Raw genomic sequence first — 10,435 nt, forward strand, 5'->3', positions numbered from 1 at the left:
TTTGCCCCCCCCCCTCCCTTCCCAGAGGTATACAATTTTTGCGTAATATTTAATATTGCAGTATAATTTGAAACACGACCAACAACCTCTATTAACAAAACGCATACATTTTCAACGATTTATGATTTTAAAAACAAAATAAAGTGTGACTAGCCCTACGTACAGCCTTTTTCACTGTGGCAGTCGATGTGTCAATAGTTAATATTTTTGCCCCCCCCCCCTGGCTATACCCATGAAATAGCATGTTCTTGATGTTTCCAGGTGTTCGTGTTCCTCCTATCGTTTCTCGTCACGCTGCAGCAAGCACTTAGTTCAGGTTACATAAATTCTGTGATCACGACCATAGAGAAGAGGTTCGAAATCCCGTCCAGCCTGTCAGGCGTCATTGCGAGCTCCTACGAGATCGGGAACGTCATTACCGTAATCTTCGTCAGCTACCTCGGTAGCCGGCGACACATACCAGTTTGGATAGCGATTGGTAAATAAATCAAATGGCACACTTTCAACCCCCTTAACACTCGGCTTCATCCTATCCAATTTGAAAATTCGACAACTTTTGTTCGTTCGATTTTTCGTTCCGTCGAAGAAGCAAATAATATTTTATTGTAACAATTACACCGTCAAGGGGCCTTGTTATTGGAGACCACGTGACGCCATTAAAGAGCAACGTAGTTCTTAGCACTAGAACTACCAGCACTGAATTTATACTAAATTAAATTGTATAATATAGTAATATACTCAATATATTGTACAATTTAACGTAATATAGTGTAACAGAAAATGTGTAGTAAATTAGAAGATAATGTAAATTTCGCCTAAAACACTATTATAATTTCAGTAATCCTAAAATAAGAAATACGCAATCCGTCATTCCGACGGGTTTGGTAATTCTAGTGTTAAGTCACCGCTCATAGAATAACTCCTATTCTGATCGGTGATAATTGTGCAAAACAATTTCTCATTACGTGAGAATTTGTCTAATCTATTGCAGATCGTGTGACGGAATTAGCTGTCGATTTATTCTTTGAATTTAATAAATTACATTCTTCCATACTTGATACGATACTTTAAATAAATATGTACATACGCATATATACAGTGAAAAGAATTTATTAATCAGTAATTTTTTTAATGTGGTTACCAAACGAAATATTCGTGCAACGTTACCGGATTCAATAAGTGGAATAAACCAATTTTCTAAAAATTTTGTCCACAAGGCATATTTGTAGAGAAACATCAAAAGGACGTCGGCCATTACGCAGGCCGCCATTGTTCTCCAAAAACCGAGCATAGTGACATGTTGTCTTATAAATATCTATTTCCGAAATCAATTCTGTAAAACCATTTTCTTTATCTTCTCAAGATTTGTAATTTCGTTTTATAATTTTTTATTTTTATAATTCCATATAAATGTACCATAGGAATTATTATTCATTTTATAATTTCATATCATGAACCATAGGAAGTTTTACTCATCGCCGTAGTTTATTTCGAAAATTGCGAGCGAATTAAGATCGTAGGGTGGTTTTTCTTCTCACAAGTGCCGGGGCTAAAATCGAACGTTCGAAATGGAAGACGTTAAAAAGTGTCGTTAAGAAGCCCCTGGGTTCTAGCTTTATATAATTTGGATCAGACATTGATACATATTTATAGATCTGGCGTGTTCGACCGAGACACGAGGCCCGAGCGTTAAGGGATTAATATTATCTTACGACATCGTCTCGCAGGGCCGTAATGAAAATCGAATTTTCCAGGCGCTGTAATAATGGGCCTGGGATCGATGATCTTTATGGTGCCGCACTTCACAGCCGAGCCTAATTTGATGACAGCTGCGAACAACTCCAGCTCGGACAACATTTGCCGGGGAGTGTCCTTACGTGAACAGGACATGGGACTCGGTAAATTTTTGATAAAAAAAAGATCATTTAAACATTAGTTTAATGATAACCATTCGACGATTACCAATTTATAGTATACAGCTGAAGTGACGCAACCAAATTATTGCTTGAACATTCTTCTCAAAAATATAGAGGGTGTCCCATTTAAATGGACCCACTTGAATATCTCTGAAACTATTGACGATATCGAAAAATGTTTCAGACGAAAGTAAAATGGTATCAGGGGGCACACTTTTTGATGTAACTTTTTTCTATGTGGACGCGTAGAGATCACGTGAAGGTCAACTTTGTTTTTTTAAACGGAATCGTATATTTTGTAATACACTACTTGGTGCTACTCGTTATTCCCTAGATAAAGTAGTAAGTCACTTATGGCGAATTAGTGCATTAAAAATTATACGATTCCATTTAAAAATACAAAGTTCACATTTATATGACCTCTATGCGTCGACATAGAAAACAGCTATTTACATCAGAAAGTGTGCCGCCTGGTAACATTTAACTTTTTTCTGAGAGATTTTTTAATATCGTGAACACTTTCGGAGATATTCGAGTGGGTCGATTTAACCTCTTGAGGAATACTGGCATATATATATATATGTGTACGTTTAGTTTTTCTTTCGTTCAAGCATGATTCCAATGATACCTACCAATTGATCGTCATTAATATTCATAAATATATTTTTAATAGATTCAGCTGTAAAAGAATCATAATACTTTGTCCCTGAAGAAGTTAAATGTGTCACCCTGTATGTATATGTTTAAAACGAATGGACTGACTTGGAAAATACCGATTTATAGAATAGAAAAGATTGCAGGATAAGTTATAGAAATTCGATAATATTACAAATTGTAGAGAGGTTATAGAATAACAAAGAATTTAAAAAAAAAAAAAATAAAAAAATCAAGTCACTAAAAGATAGATTTCAAAGTCCAGTTCAAACAGTATGAAGGAATTTAACGGTAATTCTTTAATCTTTAAAAGATCATTCCTCATCATTCTTTGTGATCAGACTTTATACATGAAATAATTAAAATAAAATTAATATACTATATATTGAATCATAATTTATACATGTATTACTCCTAATTATTCTAATTACACAGAATATCTAAATTATTCTATTTGAATCATAAGTTAATCTAATTTAAATATAAAACAATTCTGTATCTCAGAGTTTGCATATTTTTGACGACACAGTTTAATTGTGAGATTGTTCAAAGTAAAAACTGTTCGCCTGAGATGGTGTGTCGCTTTAGTTTCGTTGGTTCCCAAGTGCTGTCAATATGTATATCTTTCCTCATCACGCGCGGATGACACAGAGTGTAAGATGATTTTCTCCCCAGGTCGTTTGTCGTCTGGATTATCATCTCCTCCGCTGGCACCACACAATAATTTAAGAGGCGATAATTGCATTCAAGGATCTCCATCCACCGCTGGCCCTGTTATGTTATTTGTACTTGCTCAGTTATTATTAGGCTGTGGTGGTTCTCCTCTGTTTACTCTTGGTACTACTTACATAGACGACCACGTACGTCCAGAGAGTGCTTCTTTGTATATTGGTAAGGAAACAATACTAACTAAATATATGCTTAATTCGAAACCGTAGAAGGTATACATCATGACTGATTTTTCTTCCAGGTTGTATGTACAGCATGGCAGCTTTTGGACCAGTCTTAGGTTTCCTTCTTGGAGCTTACTTACTATCATTTCACATGGATTCCTTTTCTGGAACTATTATCAGCATAGGTAGCCAATCAAACCGTTTCTTTGTATTTATATGTAGTGTGTTTCGAAGATAAGTGGCCAACCTCTGGCAGATTATTTGGAAAAGTAAATAATAGGAAGGACACTACTCTCTTTAACATAGAAGCTTAATCAAAATTGTCAAGTGTTGTGGAATACTATGATAGATAAGAAATGGTCAAGCCTAAAATTAAGTATTTCCAGAAAGATTCTCAATCCCAAATTGTTCGTTCTAAGGCTCTTGTTTTTAAAAAGTAAATAACAGGACGAATAGTAACTTCTTAACATCGAAGCTTAATACAGTTGTCAAACCTTGAAGAATACTGTCACAGTAAAAAAATGATTTCCAGAAATATTACAATGCAGTCTTTTTTTATTCCTAAATTTTTCATTTGACGCGGCTGCACAGTTGTGTCCACTTACTTCTGAAACACCGTTTACATCTGATACACCAAACGAATTTTCTCGAACAGATCCAGGCGACCACAGATGGGTGGGCATGTGGTGGGGTGGATTTCTGCTCTGCGGCCTGCTCTTAATTTTAGTCGCGATACCGTTCTTCAGTTTCCCAAAAACGCTGCAACGCGAAAAAGAGAAAATACGAATCATCGAGAAAAACAAATCGTCGTCGCAGAAAGAGAAAGAACAGTGCAAGGAGCCGAAGAAAGAGAAGCTTGACGATAGCGGGTACGGCAAAGACGTGAAAGGTACGAAACACTCGCCTGAATACTTTGTTTTGGTCTTGTATAGAGGGTGTTCCAATTAACACGACCACTCAAAATCGTTTCACGTTTTTTTTAATGAAAGAAGAGGTGGTAGAAGTAGAAGAAAGGTATTAATTATACCCTCAATAAAAGAAGAGAATAACCAAAATCATATTTTATATAAATTTAAAGTCCATTGTAGTTTTTGGAAATAACCCCGATGGCCATTTGCGTGCAGATTGACAGCAGATAGTGATGAAATCTGTCTACAAATCCATATCCATCTGTTTCCACATTTGACTAAGGTTTTGCAGGCGGAATCAGCTGGCAGAATCTTGAAGCAGATTGGCGTCAGATACTGCAACATAGTTAACGTAGAGGTAATATTTCAGGATCTGCCACCAATCTGCACGCAAATGGTTTATAACAGATCCTGCGTCAAATCTGTAGCCAACGAAATGCTATTATTATTATATCTGCTGCATCGTTCAATAAGACCGCCTGGATTTTTGCGCCTTCTCATGGTTTACGTCCTAGGCGACTGCCTAGAACGCCTTAATGGTAGCGCCGGTCCTGCATACAAATATATTCGAATCAACTCGAAGTGGAATCTGAACGAAACTCTTTGTTCCAGATATACCCAGGAGCATGTGGAGGCTCGTCTGCAATCCTGTGTACGTGGTCACGTGTCTGGGAGCGTGCATGGAGCTGGTGATCGTTTCCGGTTTCGTGGTGTTCTTGCCGAAGTACCTAGAGACCCAGTTCAGCCTGGGAAAGAGCCAAGCCAGCGTATTCACCGGTTCCATAGCTATACCGGGCGCCTGCATCGGGATATTCTTCGGCGGTTGTATGCTCAAACGTTTAGAATTAAGGCCGAAGGGGGCGGTACAGTTCGTCCTCGTCTCGAACATCATATGCCTGGTCTGTTACGGCCTCCTGTTTTTCCTCGGCTGCGACAACGTGAAAATGGCTGGGACCACTATTCCGTACTTTAACAGCAGCACGAAGGGCCCCGAGCCCTTTCAAGTAAACCTCACTGCCGCGTGCAACTTCGGTTGCGAGTGTCGAATGACGGACGTCGAGCCCGTCTGCGGAAACAACGGTCTGACCTACTTCAGTCCATGCCATGCGGGCTGCACTGCCTTCAGTTCGAAATCGAATTTCACTAACTGTGCATGTGAGTAGTGTCATTGTGTCGCCGTGTCGGAACACCGATTGCTCGAAATTCTCAGAGTGATGTTAATTCTCTGAAAAGACAGACAATTCATGAACCCAATTACTCGGCTACTTGTGCCCCCCTTTCATTAGAGTATTGAAAGGTGAAACGGAAATTAAGATCTTTATTTGTTCTGGCTTGGTTTATTATGTTCCGTAAATCTGTAAGCATTGCGTATGCAACAAACCTGTCATCAGTTGATTGTAGTACTTGTTTTATAGTGTTTATATGTTACAGTTGTAGTGATTACGGTGCATGTTTCAATTGGATCATTCAATAATCTTTATTGCATTTCGAATAATCGACGTCCGACTGTATTTCTTTCTATGTTTCATTATGTTTGAAAATGTTTGATTTACGTGTTCGCATGTGCTTCAACAGGTATACATGGAAACTTAACAATGTTGCCACCAGCGGCTCCAGAATTCGCGGAAGTGACAGTGGTACCGGTAGCAACTGCTGGCCCATGTACTTCACCGTGTAGGACTATATTCCCCTTCTTAATCTTACTTTTCTTTATGACCTTCATCGTCGCTATCACTCAGATGCCACTGCTGATGATAGTGTTGAGGTATGTAACGCTGTTAAATTTTTCCTCCGACACACAGTTGTATGGTTTCACAATCTTAACTTTACACTTTGTAGTTCCTCTTTTCACTTCCTAGTACCATCTACATCTATTTCATAATTTACTTATTTTATTTTCCACTCCCTTTTATCTCGATTATACCCTAATTGTGCAACTATAATAAAGACTATTATTATTGCGAATATTGTACATCAATATGTTTATTTACGCAGGTCAGTCTCGGAAGAAGAAAGGTCGTTTGCTTTGGGCATGCAGTTCGTTATCTTTCGACTGTTCGGTTATATACCTGCTCCAATTTTATTCGGTAACTTAATCGACTCCACGTGCTTGCTTTGGAAAAGCACCTGTGGAGAAAAGGGCGGCCGCTGCCTGCTTTATGACATCGAACAATTTAGATACAGGTACAAAATTATGTTTTGCCATTATACTATTATAGGTTATATACATACCCCACCCTCGATCACATTTCTTGTTCTTTCGAATTTCTCCTTCGATCTTCACCATTCAAACGAATTCTTTGCAAACTTTGAAAAGAACTAAAAGGTCGTTAAAACACACATTGTGATCTCTTTCAGATACGTTGGTCTCTGTGCCGGGATTAAGATTTTAGCCCTGGCACTGTTCCTCGTGGACTGGTGGCTGGTTAGGAGGAGAAGACAACTAGAAGACCAAGCACCGTCTTTCACGGTGAACGAATTCGTAGGGTCAATTATCAGTCTTGACAAATGTAAGTACCCACTATCCTGGTATATTCTAACCCTGGAGTGGTCACGTGGTGCCTGCCATAAAACCGTGGCGTCTGCGAGACTTCAGGCAATTTTTCTTGAAGAACCATTCTGTATATGACCTCTCCAGGATTATGTACTAAGACTCCAATGGACTTTAACTAACGAATACCTGCAACATCTAGATAATTTATAAATATTATTTTAGAAGTAAATATCTTTAACGTTTATGTGTAACGGAATGGTTTTTCTAAGTGGTTTCTGTGATCTGAAATGTTACAGTGTTCGAAGAGAAACCTCACCACCATAACACGACGGAAGGGGATGACGGTGGGACCGCTCCGAATTCCGAAATGGCCACGCCGTCGTCAATCTCGTCGCCCACCGAGCCTACCAAGTCGACGAACCTGGAGGAGACGGGATCGTCGAATCAGACACAGGATTCGACGGAGTCGGCGAGCCGATCAAAAAGCGCGATGGACGTGGACGTACCCGACACCAGGCAAGCGCCTCTTGCCATAGAAGAGCCAGACGTGGAGGTGAAGCCTTTGACCGGTAAAACGGAGAACCGTACACGGAACGTTTAATGTTTGTCCCGTGTTAGAGGCTATGCAATCGATTCTATATCAAAGTGGGTGATACCGCGGGTCTCTGGCAAATCATTTTGTCGTCGCAGCTAACCTTTAACAATATATCTACAAACGTACGTGCATTATTGATTTGTGCAATCCTAAATGGGGGGGGGGGCGTTATCGTGATTCTTGACGAAAAGAGGTTAGACCTTGAAGGGGAGGGGGGCTGGATCCATGTATTTATGGTGCTAATATACTTTTTTAAAGAGATTTAACGACGAGTAATCACGTTTGTATTCCGTTTGGAGATAATAAGTGGATCGTATGTATATTCTTGCACGCGGACTCGTCCGAGAATATTTTTACAATGAATTACATTTACGTGGGGAAAGTATCGTTTACGGTACGAAATGATTTGCCATGGATCTCCATTTATGGTTTGGCTATTTTTAGGAACTAAATATCAATCTAGGGTGTACATTTTTACGGTGATGAGATTCTGCGGGGTGAATTGAGTGACCTGTTACCGATAAGATATCCTCGATAATCAGTGAAAATGTTGACAAGATTTGTAATGATGAGTTAATGGCGAAGACCGGGGTAAGGGGGGGATCATTTTAGACGTATGTTTTTTAAAGCAGCTTTTTCGACTGATTTTTCTTTTTTCATTCAACGATTCGTAGCATGCGAACGACACACTTTTTACTGACCTTGAAGCACACTTCATGTTAAAAATAGAGGGTTCGTAGCGTAGCGAGTGTATCGAAACCTGTGTTTATTGTAACGAATGTTCAGACAAGTTAGATTTTTCCGGTGTAATTTCCATTACACGTTAAACTATTCTCGAATAATCCTCCCGTAACAGTAGGTGTCACTATATTTACTACTACAGTTATACTTATCTAGAGGAGGCATAGCGTGTACAAACATGATATAAGATGTGATACAAATACCCACTTGAGATAAGGATCCATGTATCACAACTTAACCTACCGTCGTAGTATTTTTAAGGTGAAGATCATCTCAAGGTCGATCGTAAGGTATACATTTCAGTTCATCTTGATCTTCGATGTTCAAGGTCACCTTAAGCCTCAAACAAACAAAAAAGGGGGGGGGATGACTTTAAGAAAAATTGTGTGTGTCTTTAACAATAGATTTTCTCATTGGTGTCATTAAATCAACATACGGAATCTTTGTCATCATTGAACACTGAACTGAACTCGTGACAGGTGTTCAGAGTCACCCTGTACATGTCAATAAATAGGAACATAAATAGGTGGAACAGAGGTGGCTCGTTTCAGACACAGGGGCACGCGTCGTAATTTGAATCCGCGTAGAACTCCCGCCAGTCCGAAACGAGTCCACCGACGAGGCGAGCCTTGAACGGTTTTGCGAGAACAGAAAGAGAGAGAGAGAGAGAGAGAGAGAGAGAGAGAGAGAGAGAGAGAGGGGGAGAAAGAGAAGAAACGAAAGGTGTAAGGCCAACAAGGACAAACGTTGTATATATAAAAATTCCTGCCTTAAGAAATACAAGACTAGACAAACGTATATTTAAAACTAAAAAAAAGTAATTAATTAAGTGAATAGAGTTAACGATCTATATACAGTGGGTAAAAAAAGTATTCATACATTCTTTAAAACAGAACAACTTTTTCAAAATTGGACCAAGTGACTTGAGTGTCTTTGTGAAGTTAGATGGATTGGTTTACTAAATGATGTGTAAAAAAATTTTCGAAAAATTTTTTTACACATCATTTTCAGAACCTTCGGCTTTTCAGAATGTCGAAGAAAATAGTAAATGTTTTTTACAATCTTTTTGTCTGAGACTGTAATGAAAACTTAACAAAATACATTTCGAAGATTTATGTCAGTTATATATATGCTACAACTTTTATTGAAATCGGTTAATACAGAAACTAGTAACAGACATCAAAAGATGTAAGAATCTCTCGATATACTACAGTTGTAGGTCAAAAGTCTCCAAAAACTGCGATTTTTAACATTTTGAACCGTTTGTATCTCATAACAATGTTAACCGTTTTCGATGAAATTTTCAGCATGCATATAAGTAACATAAATCTAAGCAATGTGTTTGTTAAATGTTCATTACAATCTCAGATAAAAAAGTCACAAAATGCGACCTTTACTATTTTCTTCGCGATTCCGACTAATTGCAACTTTTTCAACATTTTGTTAACACCTCATTTCGTGCACTAATCCTTCTAAGTTCACAAAGAAACTCAAGTCACTTGGTCCAATTTTCAAAGAGTTGTTCCGTTTTATAGGGTGTACGAATACTTTATTTACCCACTGTGTATATATGGATATCGTTGATTGCAGAGTCGAGAGCTGCGATTTATTTTATAACTAGCGGGTTAGGCTTTCTCGGAAAAATGAAGTAGTCAATTTAAACGTAGCGATGTAAAAACCGGGACAATTGAGAATCGTAGTTCGACTCTCGTTTGGCGTATACACTTCTCGGAACCACGAACCGCGATACTATAGCGCCCGTACCGTTTCACTGTCTTCGATTCTTTCCTCTTGTTTCTTTTATTTTTCTTTCCTTTCCTTTTCGGTTCTATTCTCTGCGCGCCAAGAGGGACAAACTAAAGGGAACGAGAGAGATAGGAAAAAAATAAAGACAACCGGAAGCCACACGCTTGAAACGAGCGCCGCTTGATCTCGAATATGTGTTTTCTTTCTATTCTGTTTTTTTTTTCTTCGTGCTGCTGCGTGTATACCGGCGACACACCACATACTATTTTAAGAGCTTTCTGAAAAATCTTAGCGTACGAACCGAAAACGACGAGACCGCTTCGTCGTTACCTCGAGTCCTATACAGAACGAATTCTATGCTTCCAAGCAACGAAGAGAAAGACGTGGAAACAGAAATGGGTTAGGGGGGAGTAAAGCTGTGGCTGGGTATCGTTTAACTCGATGGTCGCTCGGTGAATCAAGGGTCAATTGGGATTAACTTCGCTCCG

At 38.8% G+C, this 10,435-nt stretch overlaps 1 protein-coding gene across 1 annotated transcript in view; it reads left to right on the plus strand.

The window, feature by feature from the left end:
- Positions 1 to 7,670, plus strand: part of LOC107187671 (solute carrier organic anion transporter family member 5A1) — an 82,878-nt gene extending 75,208 nt beyond the window's left edge. The window contains exons 6-15 of the mRNA XM_015575813.1: positions 262 to 478; positions 1,755 to 1,898; positions 3,246 to 3,461; positions 3,541 to 3,648; positions 4,119 to 4,352; positions 4,984 to 5,526; positions 5,947 to 6,136; positions 6,367 to 6,555; positions 6,730 to 6,881; positions 7,162 to 7,670. Of these exons, the coding sequence (XP_015431299.1) occupies positions 262 to 478; positions 1,755 to 1,898; positions 3,246 to 3,461; positions 3,541 to 3,648; positions 4,119 to 4,352; positions 4,984 to 5,526; positions 5,947 to 6,136; positions 6,367 to 6,555; positions 6,730 to 6,881; positions 7,162 to 7,466 (2,298 nt within the window). The 3' untranslated portion in view covers positions 7,467 to 7,670. The remainder of the gene's footprint in view (positions 1 to 261; positions 479 to 1,754; positions 1,899 to 3,245; positions 3,462 to 3,540; positions 3,649 to 4,118; positions 4,353 to 4,983; positions 5,527 to 5,946; positions 6,137 to 6,366; positions 6,556 to 6,729; positions 6,882 to 7,161) is intronic.
- The last annotated feature ends 2,765 nt before the right edge of the window (positions 7,671 to 10,435 follow it).

This window comes from Dufourea novaeangliae, unplaced genomic scaffold (genome assembly GCF_001272555.1).
Source record: "Dufourea novaeangliae isolate 0120121106 unplaced genomic scaffold, ASM127255v1 scaffold101, whole genome shotgun sequence".
NCBI classification, from domain to species: Eukaryota; Metazoa; Arthropoda; class Insecta; order Hymenoptera; family Halictidae; genus Dufourea; species Dufourea novaeangliae.